Below are 25,635 nucleotides of genomic sequence, written 5' to 3'. Positions count from 1 at the left end.
ATCCACGTCGGGATACTGTACTTATGTCTGGGGAAATATGGTCACATGGTGAAGCAAGAAACAGAATGTGGTTGCAAGGAGCAGTGCCAAGGCAGAATATAGGGCTATGGCTAACGGAGTTTGTGAGATGCTATGGCTGAAGAGAATTCTTGAAGAGCTGCGGATGCCGTTGAACATGCCAACGAAGTTGTATTGTGACAACAAAGCTGCCATAAGTATTGGTCAAAATCTAGTACAACATGACCGCACGAAGCATGTAGAGATTGACAGACACTTCATAAAAGAGAAGATTGATAGTGGAGCTGTTTGCATGCCTTTTGTTCCCACTACTCAACAAATAGCCGATATCTTCACCAAAGGACTTTTCAGACCTAGTTTTGAGCTCTTTGTAAGAAAGTTGGGCATCATAGATATCTACGCTCCAACTTGAGGGGGGGGTGTCAGATTTCTAAGGAATAAATTAAGAAAATCTATTTTTTAATATCTGAAATTACTACTTCAGTTTCTAGTAGTTTCAATTTCTTGTTTTCTAACCTAAAGATCGGCTGATTTGATTTGCTGATTTTGTGGTGATTTGATCTACTGATTTTGAGGCCTTCCTAATTTGGTGACCTTCCTCTACTATTTATCTTGTAATCATGTCTCTTGAAATTCAATAATAATGGTTATTCTTCTTCTGAAAAATCCTTCACGAACCATATAAAATTGCTTGGGTCAATAATACCAACTTGAAGGTCCATGGTCATTGCTTACTTACCATCAAGATTGGTTCCATTATGGAGACAATGCAATGTGATATCCTTCCTCTAAAAATTTGTAATATCTTTTTGGGCCAACCATGGTTATTTGATAGGAAGGTGAAGCATGATGTATATGAGATTCTTATTCTCTCTCCGTTGACAAGAAGTATAAGTTGATGCCATCAAAAATTCTTCTACTCACCAAGTTGAAGGATTCATTTCTTATGAAACGAGATAACTTTACACATGGTGATGGGCTCCTTGGTACTCTCTTCGTCGAGTTCTTTTTGGAATGAGGGAATTGAAGCAGAACAAGAAGTTGGTATTTGGATGGATCATTTCATCACAATTTGGAGACCTATATCGAAGAATAGGATAAATGGTTTATTAGATCCGAAATGCAAATGTGCTTAGTTTGTTGTTTAAGTATGTGTTTGTAGTTCGCTTGTATTAGGATTATGTATGTGCATGGGGTGGGGAGCTTGTTGGTAGTATTTGTGTATTCTAGGAGTTTGTTTGTAATTCACGTTGCTTTAGGGGTATATGTGTAATTTCATGTGTTTAGGGGCTTTCTTATAAATAGTGTGAGAAAGCCATGTTGAAAGCAGTTATTGTTGAATTTGAAGTGGAATTGAAGGTGAGTTTTCCACCTCGTATCTTCTCTCCTCTCTTCCCCTTCCTCTCTTCAAAACTCTCCCATAGCTGCAGATCCTTGATGCTGCCCCTGCATTACTTTGGACTTTGGATTCGTTGGGGTATTCTTCTAATCTTTCTTTTCCCATATTGCTAAGATTAATTCAATATTTCATCTCTGTCGGGTGTTTGGGAGGCTAAAACTCCTTCTAAGATTAAGGCTTTGTTTTGCTGGCATCCCTACTAATAGAGTAAACACCAACAATCTGCAAAGTAGGAGACTTTAAAAAGCTCTGTTGCTGGACAAGTGTTATATGTGGTAATAGTTCAGAAAATGTGTCTCACTACTGTATTCATTGTTCTATTGCTTGGAACTTGTGAAACCAACTTTTTGGGGTGTTTGGAGAATTGTGGGTTAGTCCAAATTCAGTCTTTTGTTTACTTTCTTTTGCTTGTTTAGGGACAAGTAAGGATGCTAGAAGGCTGTCAAGACATGCTCTTGGGGCTGTTTTGTGGGCTATTTGGTTGGAAAGAAAGAGTCGGTGGGGTTTATTTGGTACAGGATCCAATACTTGGCTTCTCTTTGGACTTATAGTGCTGGCTGTTTTAAGGGTTGCTGTTTCAAGATATTGTCAGACTGGAATGCTTTAACAAGATGATGTTTTTTCCCTTTTTTGTTCTGTTTTGAGTACTGCTAGTTCTCCTTTTTTGTATCTTTTTCTAATGCTTTTGAATAAAGTTTCTTTTTCTATCCAAAAAAAAAATATGTGCGGGGGCATGCTTAAAGGTTATCACAACAGCATAAAAATGATGAACAACATTATCTAGATAACATAAATTCCAATTGAAGAGTGTTATTGAATAAAAATCATGAAAACTATTCACTTCAAATAACAAAAGTTCACAACACCTTCTGGTATTCTTTAATTAAAATATGAAAAATAAGAAACCTTTTTTTTTTTTTCGAAAATCAGTTGACGACTCCCAATTTTTCACAATGGCTACAAATATAAGGAGTAAAAAAATTGCCTTAAAGATGTCCTAATTAGTAGCTTATAGTTTTGCGGATGGGCATGAATCCACCTTTATATAACAATACATTTTATGTAAACTAAAAGGAAAAGGGATCAAGATGCTAACGAAGGACTCAACTCCCAAATCCAATAATTCAGTTTTGCCCAGACATTCAGTACAGACACACTTGCATATTAATTGACTATTGCCAAAATTATATAAATGAAAATTTTTAGATTTAATATATAAATAAAAATCCTATTATTGGTAATAAACAGGAGACTTTTAAGTTATACAGGAATAGAGTTACAGATTTTCTAAAGGAGTGCGGGCCTACTTGAATATTCATAAATAAAGATTCAATAATATTGCTGAGGTTTGTTCCCCATTCACGGATTCTATATATCCAAAATGACGGTTTAACAGAATTCTATTAGCCAGGGATGTTTGAATTACAACCAGTTTTGAATGTATAGTACAAGACAGAAATTTTGGGGTTCCATGATCCACATTGAGTTCAACATATTGAACAGTAGAACCAAAGGCAAGAATCTCGTTTTCAAGTCTACTCACATTAAAACAGCACGCGCAATAGCCAGGTCATCTTCACCTGGATAACACTGCAAAAGATCAAAAAGCACATTACACAAACCCAAGGAACATCAAACTGTGAAAAGTGTAATTGAAGTAAATAAATGGAAATTGAAGTAACAATCCAATCGACGAATGGATGCAGAACTGTGCCAATTCACAGTAATTCAAGTAAAATATATATTTTTTTTAAAAAAATGCAAAGAAAGAAAAAAAAAAACTGAGTACTGATTTGGCATTGTATCAAAGAAATTAAATAATGAAGCATGAAATTTCCTTATGTTTACCCACAGAGTGAAAAATGATTCAGTTCTGAATTTCGGCATTTGCACCATTGAATTTAAGATAAAGAAGGATATAGCACAATAAAGAATGCTGACCTTGCCCATAAAATTTACAAGAGTAGAAGCAAACTTCTTCGGGCTGTTCCCTCGAACAAAATGAAAGGATACTCTGGCCATGTCCTGAAACGCAAGACAAAACCCTTATTTCTACACTACCCACAATATTGTTGATGAAATTCTATTGCAATTAAATATCAAAATAATTTCAAGCATGTTTGGAAGGCCCACAAAAAACAACATTAAGGTTATTTTTGGTTCATGCTTCATGGAATGCCTATTCTAGGAATAAATTAGTTATAATTAGTCACCCCTTTTTTATTACATATTGGATGAAATAATAAGGAATCTACAGGGAATAGATATTCCCTCTATTTCTAAATTTTTAACTATATCCCATCTTATTCCAAGGAATAGCTATTCTAGTATTCCATATTCCATGAACCAAACATAACCTAAGTCCAATTTGTTTCTGAAGCACTTAGGCATTCCATGAACCAAACATAACCTAAGTCCAATTTGTTTCTTAAGCACTTAGGCATAACTCCATCCTCCGCAAACTATTGCAACTCACTTGAGCAAATGAAGTTGTCACCGCAAATTCTAATAAGAAACTGAAAGAAAGAAAGGAGGGAAAAAAAAAAGTGATCCAAACTTGGTCTGAACAAGTTGATCCAACCCCCTATAATCTGCTCCTACACAAGTCGGAGCCAGAGTCACAGCAATTTGTCAACCCCTGGCAAATTGCAGGGGTTCAGCAATGTGGATAATTAATTATTTGAACAAAATTTTAAACAATGATGAGATGATCTCATTATTATCTATACAAATGTCAGTATGTAACTTTTGATTGTAGAAAACTGGGCTAATTAAATAAGATATAAGAAAAAGACTAAGAAAGTATCTTGATACTTTAGGGATTTTCAACAGCACAATGATACTTTAGTTACCCCTTTGTTACATACCATGTCTGTGCTAACCTACTTTCTGTTTCCATGTTCCCATTCCCATCCCATGTACCATAATGATGGTAAGCTTGGCAGAAGCAAATTATAGTTACATAAAATGACATCTTTTGTGAAATACCAAGATGCTTTTAATAATCCTATACTGATATGAAATTGTTAGTCTCAAAAGGTAAGAAGTATTATCTGTATGTTTCAGACATCAGGCAAAGTGAGATAGGAAATTTTCATTTATATATGACATTCTGTGAGCAAGTGCTACTGTATTTTGGACCAGCCATCTGAAAATTTTAGCCATCAGAACTACCAAATTATAAGATTCAAAAAAATATGCAGTTGTCATGCATGCAAGCATGTGTGTCTCTTTGCCTGCGTATGTTTATTTTGAGTCATTGGGTGGTTCACCTATCAGATGCAGACGTACCAATTCAGGGGATTCAGAATATATATACTCAGCCAGCATACAGTGCAGTTCAGGAGATCCACTCTTAGGAGCTCCAAACTCTGCAGACCACCTATGGAACAGAACCAAAAATAGTTACATGCTGCCTAAATTGACAAAAAGGCACAGGTTTAAATAAATAAACAAAAAATTTTAAGCAATGTCAATAATCTTCAATAATTTAACAGAGAAAAAGAAACAGCCCTTGATGAAGCAAAATGGCTAAAAAGGATCAATAAAGCCAATCCCAAGTATCTGGGACTAAAATCCTAGTCAAGATGAATCATATAAAAGTGGGACAGAGAGAATTTTTTATAAAAGAAACAACTTAATAAAAGAAGAAGGTGAAATGCAAAAAATATATACATAAATACATACATACATACTACATACATGTATACATGTATATATATGCACACTCCTTATAGATCTTGATAGGATTCAAACCATAAGAAACCAAGAAAAGGAGGTTGTGATGTGGCAAGGGTTTTCTTTCTTTCATTCTTTCTTTCTTTATGAACGAGGTATTTTACTAAAGAGGAAATTAAAATCAAAAGAACACAAGAAAAGGAGGATAAACATCCTCCTACACACCAAGAACACTAACAGGAAACATAGAAAAACAAAAAACAAAACAAAAAAAACAAAAAAAAATCATCAGTAATTAAAAGCTTTCCAATCATGGTGGAAATCGGTGAGATTCACTCCCTTAAAGGCTCCAGAAGCATAAGCCAACAAGGAAGCAAGAAAAACAGTCTTCTCCAAAAAACCAGATACAAAGGTAAATGTTGCCCCTTGAGCCCTCATGAATTATTTTCCAATTAAATTACCCAAATCACAGCTAACACAGTACAAGTCCACAACTTTTTTGCGTCCTTATCCCTCCCAAAAGCACTAAAGGAAGCAGTAAGGGTCAGCAGAGACTTCACTATGAGTGGTCCCATTTGCAACACTTAACAATCTTAGTCATTTGCTGGAATATCACTTTGAGTGTTAACTATTTGCAACACACGCACAAAAATCATAAGCATGCTCAAATAGGTTATGATCAAATCAAACCACAAAAAACTACCAATTTGAATCTTAGTCCACATTTTCCAACTTAGCTTTCTAAACCTGCCAAATAAATTGCTCAAAAAGGCATTTTATGGCACTAATCTACACAAACTTATTTTATGAACACATATTTCCCAAGCAAATCCTAAAAAGCCTTCTAAATAATTATCAACTTACTCCAATTTTTTTTCATATTTAGCTAATATGGTAGCACTACCAAATATTTTGCACAAGATCTCCCAACACCACCTCATCTCTTGCTTTTTATCGCATAACATGAATGTGACTTCTTACCACACTAGATGCTTCATCATTGCCATGCTAGACATTTTGTCAATGTATGATGATGTAAACAATTTAGTTTTTTTTTTGTTTTACACTTGTGAGTTCTAGTGTAACGCTTATGCGTACGGATCAACACTTTGCAGTTACGCAGACAAAAATGCTTAGCAATCTGCATAATTTTTTTTAATCACAAAAAGAGAGAATTCATTAAGTGCACCAAGGGGGTGCCATCCATTTACAAAAACGAGCCAAAAAGAAAAGTATCGCCTGTGATACAAAGTGCATAAAAAATAAAGATTTGTATAGGTGTTGAACCTGTACCATCCACTAAACCAGCTACGGCTAGTGAGAGTAGTAAACCATCTATCTTTAGAATTGTTATGGACATGGCTGATCCTTTAAAAGCTCTTCTATTTCATTCCCTCCACAGAATCCAAAAACTGGTAAGAGGAATCAGACTGGGGCTTTTTCACTCTCTTTGTTTGAGCAAATGCCTCTCCAGGTCCAAATCTGATTCCCCACTGTTATACCAATAACCCATAACTGGTCCAAATTATATTACAGGTTTGCTCTACAGACATGTAAATTCATAATTCCCATTAGAGTGTTGGTTTCACTGTTCCTGGCATCAATAAACAGAAAATTGAACTTATACATCCATGTTCTATGATTTCATCTGCAAGTTTGCAAAATTTACTATATAGAATGAAATAAATATTTAAAAAAAAAATGAGAATTCCAACTTCACACCATCTTGAAAGTTGCTTCACAGATATATGACAAGCATACCAGAATTTAATTAAAGGCCCACCGAATCATTACAATACTGGGTTGAAATGAATAATTAGAAATGATATAATTATTAAAAAAAGTAATAATATAACTATTAAGTTATACAATTATTAAATCAAACTAAATCATTACAATAAAGTTGAAGAGGGGGGAAGAAACAAGACAACCAAGCATCCACCAAAAGCACCACCAGATAGCTCACATGCACAAAATCCTCAGACTCACTTTCAATGTGGAAAAAACAAGTGGAATATCTCACCTAATTGCAGCTTTCAAGAATGATGAGCAGCCCTCAACATGTATTTTTGCTGCCCCAAGGGCTTCAGAAAGTTGTTGCATGTCATCATCGTCCGCCAAGTGCTGCGGCACAGAGATTCGAGGAAATTTCTTGTAGATTTTCCTAACACGGTCTAAGATTTATACTTCGTCATAACCAAAAAGAAAGCAAAATATTGGACACAGATCAATCAAACAAGTTGTCCATGATTAAAATGCCAAAACAACTGCCGACCAGGCACTAAAAATGCACAATTCATTGATTAGTCAATTACCACTTACATAAAAAAATATAATAAATCAAAACAAAAGGAAGAAACAAAGAAAGAATAAATAAATGAGAAGGGGGTGAAATATAATTCAGTTTTTGCTTTTGACTTAAATATAGCAATAAAAATCACTCCTCAATCATTCAGTCCGTTCTCGTGTCAGCAGAACATGAGAAGATGTTTGAATTAATATCCAACAGCCAGTGAAGCCCAATGTGAGATTATGAAGGAAATATATGAAAATTTCAATTTCTAAATTATGCATTGATTCTATTTTACATTTTGTATAAAACTGGCCCCCATGCACTAAACAAAAAAAAATTACTAATATTTCATGAAAATTTCAAAAAAATTGCTGCAGTTCTCCTTCCCCAATTTTCATTTGTGGCATTCCTGAATTCTAAAATACTATTGCATTTAGATGTAGAACGCTTATGACCCAATTGAGTTCATCAAATTTACAGATTCCCAAAATTCTCAGAAAATGCCATTGTTGGCACTGGTTTCCATGTTCAATCATGACTGCAAACCAAATAATTCTCAATTCTCAAACACCAAACATGTAACTATGGTTACATGAAAAGTCACTGCATGCCATGTACAATTATTATAATAAAGTCAACATGTGCAATCTCCTAAATATGTAACACTTTCTTTATATGCAGTATATAAGTTAACTGAGTTTTGGGTGGAGCTACGTGGGTCAAATTGCTTTGCATAGTTGTTCTCTATATGCTGCACCACAATGTTTTTTCTCCAAGACTTGGAGTTCACCAGTCACGGGATAATTTGGGATATTCCTTTGAATAGAAATGCTTTTGATTAGGAACTTGATAATTTTACAGATTTTTTCAGCAGTCTCGATAAGTCTCATTATCAGGCCAGTTCCGATGAGTCCAAACGGGTTTCGAGGATAGATAGGAACTTCACTACACCTTAGTTCTTTGGCTGGGAGCAGCACTAACTTCCCTTATAAGCTGATTTGGAAAATGGCAGCCCCTTCCAAGGCTGCCCTTTTCACATGGGAAGCTACTCTTTGAAAAATCCTTACCTTGGCTTAGACTATCTTGAGAAAGAAGGCATCCCTCTTGTCAATAGATGCTTTTTATGCTTGGCGCAGGAGGAAACCATTAATCACATACTCCTGCATTGTTCTTGGACCAAGAAATTGTGGAACTTAGCCATCTCCATTGTAAATCAGAACTGGGTCACTGCAGTTACAGTGGGAGGAGAACAGTGGGCTTGGAAAGGGATCAGAGCTTATAAGGAAGGGAGAAGCTCTCCCTCCCTCATTCACTTGCTGTTTGTTGGGGCATGTGGAGAGAAAGGAATGGAAGAGCCTTTCAAGGAATCATCTCTCCTATTCAGGGTGTCATGGACCATTGGATTGCTTGGATCTCTAGTTGGCATTCCAAGCTAGTTAAAATCACTTTGTAATCCTTGATTTTCTTGATATCTTTTAGTAAGGGGTGTTTCTCCCCCATTTGTTTCTTTGTTTTTGGGTGGCATCCCCTTGATTCCTCCTTTAATATAATTTCCCTTTGCTGATAATAATAATAATAATAATAAGGTAACCCTCAACAAAAGGGATTTAAAATTTCAGATTAAGCCAGGCCAATTAAAAAAAACAATACATCCATACCTGTGTACATGTACGCACTTTACAAAAGAAAAGATTTCATTAAAAATCTAAACACACGAGAGAGAGAGAGAGAGAGTAAACAATAAAATTATGAGAAAAGAGTAACTGACCAAGAGTTTCGTCATCATAAAGAAATTTCCCCTTCACAAGGGTATCCACAAACAATACTGCAAGCTCAGCTCCGCAAGTAACCTACAAATGTTTTGGACACAGATGCCATTGAATAGATTTCAAAAGGAAATAGAAACACAATAACAGTTTGCCAAGTTATTTCTTCATACTTCATTAGCTTCAAGTTTTTACAATGAATAAATCAATCTACAAGAGACTAAATATTTTTTTTTTTTTTAAATAATCCAAAAGATAAGAATCAGGCTGCCCACAAGCCCACTTTCCAACAGCATGCAACTCGGCTTCAAGCTAAAGCTAATGGAAATTAACACCTCCGACGCCCCAGACCAAGCAAGGTCAGTTGCAGCCCTAAGTCAAAGCTAGAATTGAGCTGTAATTCACAACTCTCAACTTGAACTTTAACTTCCGCCTAGAGCAATATGTTGAGATATCACTAAGGTCCTTTCTGGACTCTCAACCAAAAGGTACATGCAAGTAAGACTGCTCCAGTTGCAGCCCTATGTCAAGATACTACAAAAATTGTGATTCAATTCTCAATGTGAGGTCGGTGTGCATGTGCAATAACACCACACATGCAGCATAATGAATGAACTAGTGTGCATGAAGCACAGTGAATGAACAAGTAACAAGCAATGCCCTGGCCATCTACCACTAGGGTTCAAATCCTCCATCTATCAATTGAATATATAAATATAATTAAATTTTTAAAAAAATATAGTACAATTTAGTTAATAAAAGAATCAATAATCCTTTGCGGGAGGATATGTTAGTGGGTGAGGTCTCATTGGACTCATTGCACCCTCGTCTCTGTAGACTACCTTCCATTCATAATGCCCCAATTACCCTTTTTCTTTTCTTATGATTTTCACTTTTTTAGGAATCTAAACGAAAGAGATGTTGATGACCTTACCATTTAGTTGAGAGTGTTGGACTCTTTCGTTCATCAAGTGAGGAATGATTCAAGGATCTAGATCGGGGATGCTACTTGTTTTTTTTACTACGAAATCTTTCTTCTCTCCTTTGTTGGAAACCTCAAACTCTTATTCTTTCCCTAGAACAATTTTTTTTGGAAGGCTAAGGCTCCATTTAAGATCAAAGCTTTCATGTGGACTCTGGTTCTCAATAGGCATAATACTAATAGTGTAAGGAGGTCTTATAAGGCTATCAGTCCAAGTATATGCATTATGTGTTTAGAGTCAAGCGAACCAAGTGTGCATCTATTTCTCCATTGCCAGGTGGCTACGTAGCTTTGAGCCAATGTGGACTCTAGTTCTCGATAGGCTTAATACACAACAAAACCAAGCCTTAAGTCCCACTAGGTGGGGCTAGCTATATGAATCATTTTCCGCCAATTTATGTGATCATGGATCATTTCTTTTGACAAATTCAGAGATATTAAATCCTTACTCACAATCTCCTCCCAAGTTATTTTAGGTTTACCCCCACAGTAACTAACTCACTCTTCCTCACTGACGCATTATGTGGCCTACGTTGCAAGTGTCCATACAATCTAAGTCATCCCTCCCTTATCTTATCTTCTATAGGAGTTACACCTAACTTACCGTGAATATGTTCATTCCTTAATTTATCTTTCAATGTTATACCACTCATCCATTTAAGCATTCTCATCTCAGCAACTTTTACTTTTTGGATATTTTGGTTCTTCGTCGCCAAACATTCTGATCCATATAGCATAGCTGGTCTTATAGTTGTCCTATAAAACTTCCTTTTTAATTTTAAGGATATTCTACAATCATAGAACACAATTGAAGCACTTCTCCATTTTACCCAACCTGCTTTAACTTTATGCATTACATCATCTTTAATTTCTCCTTCAGTTTGCATAATAGATCCAAGGTATCTAAATCTACAAGTGCTATTTATTTCATCATCATCAAGTTTAACTTTCTCTCCAATATTCCTCCTACCATTACTAAAATTACATTTCATATATTCTGTGTTATTTCTACTTATCCTAAAGCCTCTCCATAATTCTAACTCAGCCTCTACTCCGTCCCTAATTTCATCAATTAATACAATATCATCTGCAAACAACATACACTATGGAACCTCCTTTCGAATACTCTTAGTTGGTTGGTCCATCACTAAAGCAAAAAGATAAGGACTCAAAGTAGATCCTTGATGTACACCTATGGTGATTGGAAATTCTCTAATTTTTCCATTTATAGTCCATACACTAGTCATTACTATAGAGACTCAAAAAATAGAAATAATAAGAAAAACAAAGAAAAAAAGGAATTTGGTGTGGACCAAACTGTCGATGGTTTGGTGGGGGGGGGGGGGCGCAGAAAACCGTCGACGGTTTTGAAAATACTGCGGCTTGGTTAAGGGTAAAACGGTGAAAAAGTTTGGTTAAAAAGCCAAACCGTCGATGGTTTTGTTTGGCAGTAGCCTCTACATAAGCATCCTGCAGCTCTTTTTTTTTAAGAAAATAAAATCTCTCTCCTCTCTCTCCTAGGCTGCAGCTTCCTCTCCCTTCTCTCTTCGATTTCTCTCCGATTTCAGCCCAAATTGACAATCAGATACCACTACAGGGTCCTAGGAGCGACCCTTAGCCAGTTAATCGAAGCAGATTTTCGAATTAGGCATTCTAAGCACCACTCCAAGGCTGAGATAAGGGAGATGAATTATTAGTTATTTTACAGGTTAAACTAGTTTTGGAATGTGTGGGCCTAGTAAATGTGAATATGATTATTATTATGGGGTTGGACTGATTAAGGCAGGGTTTGTGAATAAAGGGTTGTGCGAACGCCGCGGGCGTCAATCTAGGATACTTGCAGGCCCGCTCTCAGTAAACGTGTAAGGGGAATAAGTTATGCCAGTTAGTTTTAGAAATTTTTCCAATGAAAGTACAGTATAAGATTATGAAATATCAGTATATGATTTTCTAGATATTATAGGATATGAAATTATGGGCATGGAAATTTATGACTTTTCAAATGATATGCATATTAAGGAAATTAAGAAATTTGGGTTGCATGAAAAACCCTATAGATGATATGTTATTTTCATACAGTAGAAAATATAATTTTCTCATACAATAGTAAATACATTTTCCCATACAGAATATAGTATTATGAGCATTACTCAAATTTTGTGGCATGAGAAATACTAGTTTTAGTACAGAAATTTGATACAAAATTTTATATAACTTTTACAAAACCATGATATTAAAGCTTTTACAGAACCATAATACTAAACCTTTTACGGAACCATGATATTATAGATATTACAGAACCATGATATTTCAATTATTACAGAATCATGATATTACAGTTATTACAAAATCATGGTATTACAGTTATTACAAAATAATGGTAAAACAGTAATATATAGAAATAGAATTATACAATATCAAAACCCTGATGGACCAGAACAGAACACAGAGCACGGTATCGTAGCTAATACACTATAGATAGTGCAACCGCACATCTCAAATAGAGTGTGGTAATGGCAGTCGATTGTGCCTCAGTGAAAAGTAGAGGAGCTCCCTGGTAGTCTGGACCAGGTTGAACAGGTCAATCGTACTACAAACAAGTTATAGTTTGACTTAACCCGATAAGCCAGCCATAGTTAAGTCCAGCCCATGGGCTGCACAACCCGATCATGCAAGGTTAATTCATGATTACAGTTATCCATCCAGGAAAATTTTCACAGTTATATATATATATATATATATACGTAGATTTACTGAAACAAAAACTATGAATTATAGCTAGAAGTACGTTCAAATAGAAAACGTGTATTCTAAATAGTATAGGTGTGAGTTATGATACGTATTTACATTTAACTGCTATCTTAGTTACAGTTTAAACTAACAGTTATGTTATTTGTGTAAAACTAATCTGCCACACACTGGTGTTAACTTATTCCGTCTCACTAAGAGGTGTCTCACCCCAAGAATCTTAAACATTTCAGGTAATCCAGGTAGCCAAGCGGAACGAGCTCCGAAATAGTAGAGTTGTAGCTTTAGAATTACAGAGTATGTGTTTTCGTTGGGGGACTGGGGTTATGTTTGTTTAATGCTGGGGATTTCTGATGGATTTTTGGGAAGTATGCATATATATTTTGGAGACTCTAGCACTCTGGTATTGTATATAAAGTTTAGGTGTGTTATGTTTTCCACTGCATAGATAGAATGTGAATATGAACAGGAGTATCCCCGGTACTCCACCTTGGGTCCGGGTTGACTTTATTATTATTATTATCATGGTATCAGAGATATAGAAAAAAAAATGATAAAATTTTCGGATCGTTACAAGTTTGGTATCAGAGCCTAGGTTGTTAGGTTCTGCAAACTCCAGCGGAATACAATACCAAAGTATAGGAATGGATCTTGATAGAGGATAGGAAAAGGATGGATCAGGGGTATAGTAGGATATTGTTATGGAGGTTAAAGTGGAATTTAGGGTTCTGTCTCGCGGCTTTGAGGCAGGAAATTTTGTGGTTTCTATGTTTTTCCTGGGATGACAATTTCAGGAAAGCCATGGTAAGCTATCACCGGCTCTTGTTTCTGAGTAGTAAGACGGAAACTTAAATTGGGAATAGGGATGTTAGGTTGTTTGGGTGTAGGAGGATATTTTAAGGTTCTTAGTTAGATAGTAGTATTGTCATATTAAGGTATTGAAATTCTAAGAATTGTTTTTATTCTCTTTTCAGGATGGACCCTAGAAATAGCAATGCTCATGCTGGAAGTGGTGATGATGCGGGGCCTTCTAGTATGGGCGGTAGCGATTCTGATATAGTCCTATGTAGTGTTGCTCAGCGGTGATAGCAAAAATAGCCCGAAATTCTAAAGAACAGGATTGTCCATCAGCTGATCAGGGCAGTTCGATCAAACAGTTTCCTCCAACCTTTTCAGGAAACGCAGATCCGATTAAGGCAGAAAATTGGCTACAGGCGATTGAGAAAATCCTAACAATACTGCATTGCACCAACGAACAGAGAGTGTTGTATGCCACTTTCAAGTTGACAGAGGAGGCAGAACGGTGATGGTCAGCGGTGAAACTCCTAGAGGAGCAGAGGTCAGCACCAGTAGCACCGTCTTGGGGGAGATTTAAGAAAATCTTTTATGACTGCTACTTTTCTGCCTCCATTAGAGATACCAAGATGGAGGAATTCTTGAATTTGACTCAAGGTTAATTGACAGTGTCACAGTACGCTGCAAAATTTGCGGAGCTGTTCCATTTTGCTTCCTTCATGATCCCAGATGAGTTCAGGAAGGCACAGAGATTTGAAAGGGGGCTGAGATAGGAGGTGTATGAGCAGGTGGTGGTTCTGCAGATACGACATTTTTCTGAGTTGGTAAAAATAAAGTCACCGTAGCCGAGACCAGTTGATAGAGAGGCATAGAGCGGCAAAGTCAGAGGAAGAGGCCTACGCCTATTAGGTTTCAGGCGGGATCTAGCCAAGGTCCGAGAAGGAGGAACAGTGGGAAGCAGAGACAGGAGATAGGAAGGCAGGTGTATTAGGGGACTCAAACCTACCCGATTTATCCCAAATGTAATAGGAGGCACGTGGGGGAATGTCGTGTGAGAGAGAATGTTTGCTATCATTGTGGGAGACCCAGACATATTGCGAGAGACTACAGAGCACAGCTAGTTAATCCTCCCGCTCCTAGACAATTCTGGGAAAACAATCAAGCACTCCGAGGAAATCAGCAGAGGAACACCGCCCCGGCACGGGTCTATGCTCTGATACCGGGAGACGCTAAAGCGGCAGGTGATGTAGTGATAGGTATTATCCCTATTTTGTCGTATAAAACTATTCTTTTATTTGATTCAGGAGCGACTCACTCTTTCATAGCCCGAGAGTTTATGATGTGGTATAGAAACTCAATCATTAGATGTTAGTTTATCAATGGCTACACCAACTGGGACCATAGTGTTGTGAAGAAAGGTACTCAAAGATTGTCCCCTCAGTATTCAGGGAAGGTCTTTGTCAGCTAACTTGGTAGTTCTAAATATGCATGGTTTCGAGGTAATTCTGGGAATAGACTGGCTAGCTGTCAACTATGCGAATATTGATTGTCATCAGAGAAAAGTGGTATTCAGACCTCCAGGAGAGCAGGAGTACCGATTTGTGGGGACATGTGTGTGTTCCCCACCACAGATTTTGTCAGCTATTCAGGCGATGAGATTGCTTTTGGAGGGATGCCAGGGGTACCTGGCCTGTGTAAAAGAAGCGCCGGAAGGGAAATTCAGTTAGAAGATATTCCAATAGTGAAAGATTTTCCTGACGTGTTTTTGGAGAATCTGTCGGGACTGCCTCCTGATCGTGAGGTTGAGTTTACTATCGACCTATCTCCGAGAACAGCGCCAATTTCTAAAGCGTCGTACAAAATGGATCCAGCGGAATTGAAAGAGTTGAAAGAACAGATATAGGAACTATTGGACAAGGGGTTCATCAAGCCCAACGTGTCACCTTGGGAAGCGCCGGTATTGTTAGTGAAAAAGAAGGATGGGTCGATGAGAATGTGCATCGACTACAGAGAAATCAATAAAGTGACCATCAAGAATAAATACCCACTTCTCCACATTAATGATTTGTTTGACCAACTACAAGAGACACAAACATTCTCAAAGATTGATCTCCAATCTGGATACCATCAAGTAAACGTCAGGGTGGAGGATATTCCAAAGACAGCGTTCCGAACTCGGTATGGCCATTATGAGTTTCTGATTATGCCGTTCGGACTGACGAATGCTCCTGCCGTATTTATGGATCTGATGAATAGGGTGTTCCATCAGTAACTAGATCAGTTTGTTATAGTCCTTATTGATGATATTCTGGTATATTCAAGGAGCTTCGAGGAGCACGAGGATCATCTGAGGACAGTTCTACACATACTAAGAGAAAGAAAGTTGTATGCAAAATTCAAGAAGTGTGAATTCTGGTTGAAGCAAGTCACTTTCCTTGGACATGTGGTATCTAGGGGTGGCATCTTTGTGGATCCGAGTAAGATTGAGGTGATAGTGGACTGGGCACGACCGAAAAATGTGCAGGATATCGGGAGTTTCTTGGGATTAGCAGGATACTATCGCCGGTTTGTGGAGGGATTCTCTAAATTATCAGGTCCTTTGACCAGATTGACCAAGAAGAATGTAAAGTTTAACTGGACAGATGAGTGTGAACAGAGCTTTCAGGAATTAAAGCAGCGACTCATCACTGCACCGGTTCTAACGATTCCTTCGAGAGAAGAGGGCATTGTAATTTACAGTGATGCGTCACACAAAAGGCTCTGGTGTGTTTTGATGCAGCAGTGGAGAGTTATAGCTCATTTGCTAAACATGAGGCAGAAAAGGTGGTTAGAGTTGATTAAAAATCATGATTGCACCATCAGTTACCACCCAGGAAAAGCAAATGTGGTAGCTGATGCCTTGAGTCGGAAATCATGGAGTGCCTTAGTATCAGTAGTGGTGGTGTAGCATCAAATCAAAATGGATTTAGAAAAACTCGGGGTGGAGCTTATAAAAGGTGATCATCAAGCATTCATCTTTAATCTGGTTGTACAGCCCACATTACAGGAAAGAATTAAAGTTGTTTAGATGAAAGATCCAAAATTAGTAAAGATTATGGATAAAGTGCAGAATGGTCAGGAAGCAGAATTTAATATCTCAGATGATGGAACTTTGAGGTTCCAAGCTAAACTTTGTTGCCTGCTGATACTGAAATTAAAAGAATTATCCTAAAGGAAACACATCGATCCCTTTATACAGTGCACCCAAGAAGCACTAAAATGTACAGGGATCTATGGGAGTCTTTTTGGTGGAGTAATATGAAGAAAGAAATCGCTGAATATGTGGAGCAGTGTTTGACATGCCAGCAGGTGAAAGCTAAGTATCAGAGACCGACGGGACCATTGCAGCCACTTCACATCTACAAGTGGAAGTAGGAACACATTTCGATGGACTTTGTCACAGGATTACCACCAGCATTACATGGACAGGACGCCATCTAGGTAATCATTGACCAATTGATGAAGACTGTCCACTTTCTTCCCATCAGAGTTAACTACTCCATGAGTAGATTGGCAGAGCTGTACATACAGGAGATAGTTAGACTCCATGGTGTGCCAGTATCCATTGTATCGGACCAAGACCCACGATTCAAATCTCAGTTTTGGAAGAGTTTGCAAAGGGTCATGGGTTCTCAACTGACGTTCAACACAGCATTTCATCCTCAAACCAATAGACGGACAGAGAGGACCATACAGATATTGGAGGATATGTTACAGGCCTGCGTACTGGACTTTGGGGGTAGTTGGATCTAATATTTACCACTGGTTGAATTTGCTTATAACAACAGCTATCAAGTCAATATTGGGATGGCGCCATATGAGGCATTGTATGGTCGGAGGTGCCAGTCTCCAGTATATTAGGATGAAATTGGTGAAAGGCAAATGTTGGGGCCAGAGATTGTTCAGCAAACGCTAGAAAAGATTAGGCTCATCGGAGACAGAATCAAATTAGCTTAGAGTCGACAGAAAAGTTATGTCGACACCCGCCGATGAGAGCAGGAGTTTGGTGTGGGGGACCATGTGCTCTTGAAAGTTGCACCGATGAAAGGAGTAATGAGATTTAGGAAAAAGGGTAAGTTGAGCCCTAAGTTTATTGGACCATTTGAGATATTGGAGAGAGTGAGTCCAATTGTCTACAAGTTAGCATTACCACCGGTGCTGTCTAAGATCAACGATGTATTCCATGTATCTATATTGAGGAAGTACGTCATAGATCCCTCACAAGTGATCAGTTATGAAGCACTAGAGCTTAGAGATACTCTGTCATATGAAGAAATGTCAGTGCAGATTCTGGATCGAAAGGAACAAGAGCTACGCACTAAAAGGATCCCACTAGTGAAATTTAGTGGAGCCCAGAGCTAAGCGAGTAAGAGTAAAAGTAAATGACAATATATATTTATTGACTTGTACAGTGTAGGGTAGTTAGTGTTTTTGATTTTAGGTTGTAAATGGTTTCGGAAAAATTTTCTTTTTGCAATTGATTGTAATCTCCCAAGACCCTATTGTAACCACAGTATTCCTCCGCCATAAATGAGGGTAATTAATAAAATTACAGTAAGTTTTTTTCCCTCAGAGATTGATACATAAGATAGATAGCAAATTTCGATGATTAAATTTTTATAAGGGAAAATGTAGAGACCCGGAAAATAGAAATAATAAGAAAAACAGAGAAAATAAGGAATTTGGTGTAGACCAAACCATCAACGGTTTGGGGGGGGGGGTGCAGAAAACCGTCGAGAGTTTTGTAATTATTGCGGCTCGATTAAGGGTAAAACACTGAAAATGTTTGGTTAAAAAGCCAAACCATCGACGGTTTTGTCTGGCAATAGCCTCTACATAGCATCCTGCAACTCTTTTTTTTTTTAAGAAAATAAAATCTTTCTCTCTCCTCACTCCTAGGCTGCGGCTTTCTCTCCCTTCTCTCTTTGATTTATCTCCAATTTTAGCTCAAAATGATGATCAGACACCACTACGGGGTCCTAGGAGCAACCCATAGCCAGTTAATCGGAGCAGATTTTTGAATTAGGCATTCCAGGCACCACTCCAAGGCTGAGGTAAGAGAGATGAATTATTAATTGTTTTACAGTTTAACTAGTTTTGGAATCTGTGGACCTAGGAAATGTAAATATGATTATTATTCTGGAGTTGAACTGATTAAGGCAAGGTTTGTGAATACAAGGGTTGTGCGAACGCCGTGGGCGTCGATCTAGGATACTTGCAGGCGCTCTCAATAAACATGTAAGGGGAATAAGTTATGCCAGTTAGTTTTAGAAATTTTTCCTGTTAAAGTATAGTATAAGATTATGAAATATCAGTATATGATTTTCTAGATATTACAGGATATGAAATTATGGGCATGGAAATTTATGATTTTTCAAATGATATGCATATTCGGGAAATTTCATAAATTTGGGTCACAAGAAAAACCCTATAGATAATATATTATTTTCATACAGTAGAAAATATAACTTTCCCATACAGTAGTAAAATACAGTTTTCCCATACAAAATATAGTATTATGAGCATTACTCAAATTGTGCGGCATGAGAAATACTAGTTTAGTACAGAAATTTGATACATAATTTTATATAACTTTTACAGAACCATGATATTAAAGATTTTCAGAACCATGATATTAAAGCTTTTACAAAACCATGATATTATAGATATTACAGAACCATGATATTTCAGTTATTACAGAATCATGGTATTACAGTTATTACAAAATCATGGTATTACAATTATTACAAAATCATGGTAAAACAGTAATATATAGAAATAGTATTATACAATATCAAAACCCTAATGGACCAGAACAGAACACAGAACACGGTACCGGAGCTAATACAGTATAGATAGTGCAACAACACATCTCAGATAGAGTGTGGTAATGGCAATTGATTGTGCCTCAGTAAAAAGTAGAGAAGCTCCCTGGCAGTCTGGACCAGGTTGAGCAGATCAATCGTACTATAGACGAGTTATAGTTTGACTTAATCTGATAAGCCAGCCATAGTTAAGTCCAGCCCATGGGCCGCACAACTCGATCATGCGGGGTTAATTCATGATTACAGTTATCCATCCAGGAAAATTTTCACAGTTATATATATATATATATATATATATATATATATATACGTAGATTTACAGAAACAAAAACTATGAATTATAGCTAGAAGTACGTTCAAATAAAAAAACGTGTATTCTAAATATTATAGGTGTGAGTTATGATACGTATTTACATTTAACTGCTATCTTAGTTACAGTTTAAACTAATAGTTATGTTATTTGTGTAAAACTCATCTGCCACACACTGGTGTTAACTTATTCCGTCTTACTAAGAGGTGTCTCACCCCAAGAATCTTAAACATTTCAAGTAATCTAGGTAGCCAAGCGGAGCGAGCTCCAAGATAGTAGAGTTGTAGCTTCAGGATTCCAGGGTATGTGTTTTTGTTGAGGGACTGGGGTTATGTTTGTTTAATGCTAAGGATTTCTGATGGATTTTTGGGAAGTATGTATGTATATTTTGGAGACTCTAGCACTTTGGTATTGTATATAAAGTTTAGGTGTGTTATGTTTTCCACTACATAGATAGAATGTGAATATGAACAGGAGTATTCCCAGTACTCCACCATGGGTATGGGTTGACTTTATTATTATGATTATCATGAGATATAGAAAAAAAAAATGGTAGAAATTTCGGGTCATTACAATTACTCCATCGTACATATCCTTAATGACATCAGTATACCTACAACATACACCCTTTTTTTCTAAAACCCGTTATAGAACTTCCCTAGGTATCCTATCATATGTTTTCTCAAGGTCAATAAATATCATATGAAAGTCCCGCTTCTTTTCCTAAACTTTTCCATTAATCTTCTTAAAAAGATATATAGCTTTTGTGGTAGATCTCCCAAGCATAAAACCAAATTGATTTTCTTAGACCTTCGTTTCTAACCTTAATCTTTGTTCAACTACCTTTTCCCATAGTTTCATCATATGAGTCATAAGTTTAACTCTACAATAGCTATTACAATTTTGAATATCTCCTTTATTTTTGTATATAGGTATTAAAGTGTTTTTCCTCCATTCATTTGACATTTTCTTAGTATTTATAATTGTATTAAATAAATTAGTTAACCATATAATTCCGTTATCACCTAAGCATTTCCAAACTTCAAGGCTATTAGTTTGGGTATCTACATTATGTATTTAGAGTCAAGTGAGACAAGTGAGCATCTATTTCTCCATTGTAGGGTGGCTAAACAGCTTTAAACCAATGGGTTCTCAATTTTTGAAGAGATGATGGCACTAGCACAAACTCATGACACTTTTTGGTTGGGGGGTATTCTATGAGGGGTACAAATTAATTGGTTTTGTGGATATGAGCTATTTTTGCACTTTTTTGGACATCGTGAAACAAAAGGAATGCAAGGGTTTTTAATAGCAAAACAACCCCTTCCCATTTATTATGAGATAGAATTGTTTTCCTTGCTTCCTTGGCAAACTCTTGGGGTTTTTTAAAATAATTTTGTTGTCTTATCTCCAGAGAGATAAGAGGATGGCCTTATTGTAATTGTATTCTAGTGTTTTTTCCTAGGAGGATTTCTTATTGTCTTGTTGTAGCATACTCGAGCCAACTCCAGTGGGGCATTGTCTGCTTTGGCCCGCCTCATGGTTTTATCCTATAAAAGGCGCCTTATATAGTTAAATCCCATACCATCCTTATAAGTCCAAGATTTACCTAGTAAACATCCAATGTCGGACTATGACACTTATCCTCCAACCTCCATTCTTTGTAATTCTTTCTCTTCTCTATGAAGGATATTCTTTTTCTATCAAAAAAATAGTTTACGTTGCATAAAAAATGAAGAAGAATACTTCAAGATGCATCTTCCAATAGCAATGACAAAAAAACAAGGTGACCAGAAAACCAACATAATATGCTGGTTCTTTAGAAGTTCTCATTGATCTAACACAGCATCAATCCGAAACAGCTGACCTGTAAATTATACTGTTGTGCAGAAAATTGTAATTTCATGAATCCAATTAACAAGCTTTGATATCCCATAGTAGCTACTAGCCAGTCAAACTCAAAAGCAACCTAATGTCAACTTAGAGAGATCACCATGAAGCCCACTTTTAAATCGCACCAATATGGTTAACAGATGGATACAGTTGGAAAAATCCACATGTTTTTGCACACATTTTAGCAACCTCTCACCCAAAAGTTATAGGAATATCAAACCTAGAAAGTATATAACCTGTCCATGTTTCAGCTGAATACAGGATCCCGAGTGGAGGATGTCCAATGCTTCAGAATATCTCTGAGCAGCAACATATCTGTGACAATTAAACAAACCTAAAATATAAGCATATTTTCATTATTGACAAGGTTTGTTCAAATGATCAAAACAAACAAAAACATCCAACAAAGACAACAAGGTAAAGGAAACTCGAGAGCATCTGTATCTGACCGCTCCTATCAGATCTTGGCACCAACAAGGGTATTCATACCAAACTACTGATTTCAACAACATGAATAACCACTGCTGTTGTACCATAGGTGTACAATAATTGTGTTGACGCAGCCAATAATTAAATATAAGGATAGCATGGGGTAAGTTACACTTTTACTTCAATGCATAAATCAAAACCAGATAAATTCTAAAATACCTCGCACTAATAGACTTGTACATCTGCTGAGCTCCATAAGAATTGCCATCATTTACAACTTTCTCCAATTTCTCAATATTCTGCATTTTAAAAGCTCAAACAATGTAAATGTGCAATGCAAAATTATAATTTTTTCCCTTCCCAAGACAACTAAAAACCATGACTGTTCCAAAATTAACCATAACAGCAGCAAAGTCCAAACAAATTATCCACAATAATATATTCTCTAAATAATATTGCAATTCTATCAACATTTTTCTATTATTTAGTTCCACAAACTGCATACTTGAATATCTTCTTAAATATTCAATGAATGTAAGTCTGTCATTGAACTTACTGAAAACCAATTTACCAAAACATAATAATAATAATAATAATAATAATAATATCCTCTTAAAACAGCATTTTTATTTCAAATGTACCCAAAAACAAAAATAAAAAACTAATATAGTTCAACTCTATAGCTTATTTAATTTTCTTTTCAGTAACCAAACAGACTATTAGGATTCATAATTGACGAACCTAAACATCTATACACGATCATATGTCAATAAAACAATCGGAACCCATAATGATTAAAGAACAGCAACCCAAATCAATAGGTATGGTGCATAATTTGATATTAAGAAGCATAATCATCAATAAAATCATAAAAAGGGAGTCTTCAAAGTCAATAGAATTCATACCTCCTGTGCGGGAGGTAGCGTCCCTCGTTTGGGTCTCTCACGCGACATGCTCCCCACGCTGCAATCGTCTTCGCCGATTCCGATGGCTAGATTGCGAGATCGATCGAATATATTGAATGAGCAGGAAGAAATTAACAGAGGGCAACAGTGCGCGGGTATGAGCGTGCGTCGGTGTCGATGTGTGTGTATGAGAGAGGGAGAGGGAGAGGGAGAGAGAGAGAGAGGCGCGGGGTACGGTCTGTGTTGTGTAGGGGTTATGGCTTGAGCTTTGAGCGGGTGGCGTCATTTTACGAGTTTTTTCCCAATATACCTTTTTTTAAAAATATATGTATTAAATAATATGCGAAAATAATTTTCGAATAACCCTAAAGTAATCTCGCTTGGTCCAACAATATTTGTTATAACCTTAATATAATTTCGTTACTTGATCTAGCGAAATTTGTTAAATCTCGCTACATAAATAAGGCGACTTTGGACGCGTGTCAAATCTCGCTGGTTCATCCAACGAGATTTGCTTTAAAATATGAAAATCATAAATGATTAAATATTTTTGCATTACCTTTTTCAAAAAATGATTATGAATTAATAAATACATAGGGGTTTGTGTAAAAACCCTAAAAAAAGAGATATAAAAGGTTAATAGAATGATTCAAAAAAATAAATAAATAAATAAATAATAAAATTAAAAATTAAAATAAAAAAATTAATTAAAAAAATATATATTAATTAATTAATTAATTAAATGAATTTAAAAAGAAAAATAAAAAATTAATTAATTAAAATTTATTTTTATTTTATTTATAAAATATATTATTAATAATAATAATTAAATTTATTATTATTATTATTATATGTTAACCACCTGAAGCTTCAGGTGGATTCTGTAATTTAAATTCACCCCCCCCCCCCCCAAGATTATCTTCTTCTTCTTCTTCTTCTTCTTCTTTATTTTTTCTTTTCTTTATACTATTTCCTGCAACCTGCAATCTCTCTCTCTCTCTCCTCACGTTCTCTCTCCCTCTCTTCTCGATTTCGTGATGGATTTTCACCTGATCGAAAATCTGAAAATACCACTGGACTCCATTCGCCGCTGCCGACATTTCTACCGAAGCAGATCGGTGGTAGGAGCAACGTAAACGTATTCCCTAGGGTAAGCCATTTTCCTCTTTTTCTTTAATTTCTTGCAAAATACAAGCCCAATTGACGAACGGACGCCACCATGAGAATCTAAGGATGATTCTCTACAAGGCTAGTAGGACGGAATTCTCGTGGGGGTGTCGGGCCAAAATTTCAAATTTAAGGTGCGGCGATTATTAAAGGGCTTATTTTTAATTAATTAGCCTTAATTTAGAAATACTAAAATATTAATCATCTAGGACTGAAGTAGGATTTCTGAAATTTAGGGCTCAGGTGAGTGCTGCGAGTGTAATTTTGGGACCTGCAGGCAAAATTTGGAAAATTAAGTATGGATATTAAATAATAGTTTAAATATTAATTTGAGGTATATGGAGCCTAAGGAAGGCTAGATGAGTATTATTTTGGAGAAATAGATTAATTAATCTGGGGAAAATGTAAATTGCAGGAATTAGATTTCGGGCGCCAAGGGCGTGAAATTTTGGGTCCTAAGGAATTTCTCAATAGTCATGTAAGGGAATAAATTAAAGCAGTAATTTTCCATACAAATTATTATTGATTATGAGTAAATTTATTTTCAGAAAAGCATATGTTATATTGTGTATTACAAGTGAAATGTACGATTGGGAAAATACTGTTATGATGATTAAAATGTATATGTATGTATGAGATGTAAGGAATTCACGATTTTAGAATATGAAGTATGACTTTTAACAGCATATGTGTGGCATGAATATTATTTTATGTGAAATATATTATGATGTGAAAGATTTTACGAACCAAGCATAATTTCAGGTATTATGAAAATATGAGTTATGTTGTGATGGTTTTGACGATTATGTAATAAATGATGTATTTTCAGTATATATATACCTGAAACAATTTTGGCGCGAGGCCATATATTTATGTTATCGGCACGAGGCCGTATTTATGTTATTGGCGCGAGGCCATGTATTTATGTTATCGGCACGAGGCCGTATTTATATTATTGGCGCGAGGCCATATTTACTATGATTTTGGCGCGAGGCCATATGTATGATTTCGGCGCAAGGCCGTATCTATGTTTTCGGCACGAGGCCATAATGATGTTACGTGTGATCATGTATTATATGTTTTCACAATCAGTATGTTAGTTTAGTTCAGACCAGGAGCTCGGTACCGTAGCTATGGGTTCATTTTGGCACAAGGCCTTATTAGTGCTACCATCCCACGAGGGAATGGAAGATGGATAGTCGATGTGGCTTTCAGTAGAGTGTGGACGTCCACCTGACAGTCCGGACCAGGGTGTGGCGGGCTCATCGTACTTATAGACATATTTGATTCGGCAGTGGTCGGCCAGTCATTGTCGGGTCCCGCCTTCGGGCTGCACAACCCGTCATGGGAGGTAATACATGACACCAGCTAGCTAGTCATCCTGGGTT

General features: G+C 36.5%; 1 protein-coding gene across 1 annotated transcript in view; it reads right to left on the bottom strand.

Annotated features, from left to right (window-relative positions):
• The window catches only part of LOC131167102 (protein GET4), a 33,608-nt gene extending 10,255 nt beyond the window's left edge, over nt 1–23,353 (bottom strand). The window contains exons 1-8 of the mRNA XM_058125910.1: nt 23,081–23,353; nt 22,395–22,474; nt 21,983–22,061; nt 9,157–9,238; nt 7,119–7,269; nt 4,709–4,799; nt 3,359–3,442; nt 2,961–3,007 (exon numbers count right to left, since the gene is read on the bottom strand). Coding sequence (XP_057981893.1) covers nt 2,961–3,007; nt 3,359–3,442; nt 4,709–4,799; nt 7,119–7,269; nt 9,157–9,238; nt 21,983–22,061; nt 22,395–22,474; nt 23,081–23,128 — 662 coding nt within the window. The 5' untranslated portion in view covers nt 23,129–23,353. The remainder of the gene's footprint in view (nt 1–2,960; nt 3,008–3,358; nt 3,443–4,708; nt 4,800–7,118; nt 7,270–9,156; nt 9,239–21,982; nt 22,062–22,394; nt 22,475–23,080) is intronic.
• Between the last annotated feature and the right edge of the window lie 2,282 nt (nt 23,354–25,635).

The sequence above is a fragment of the Malania oleifera genome, chromosome 10, assembly GCF_029873635.1.
Source record: "Malania oleifera isolate guangnan ecotype guangnan chromosome 10, ASM2987363v1, whole genome shotgun sequence".
Taxonomy (NCBI): Eukaryota; Viridiplantae; Streptophyta; class Magnoliopsida; order Santalales; family Ximeniaceae; genus Malania; species Malania oleifera.
The sequence above is the reverse complement of the archived record's forward strand: the minus strand, read 5'-3'. Positions and strand labels throughout refer to the sequence as shown.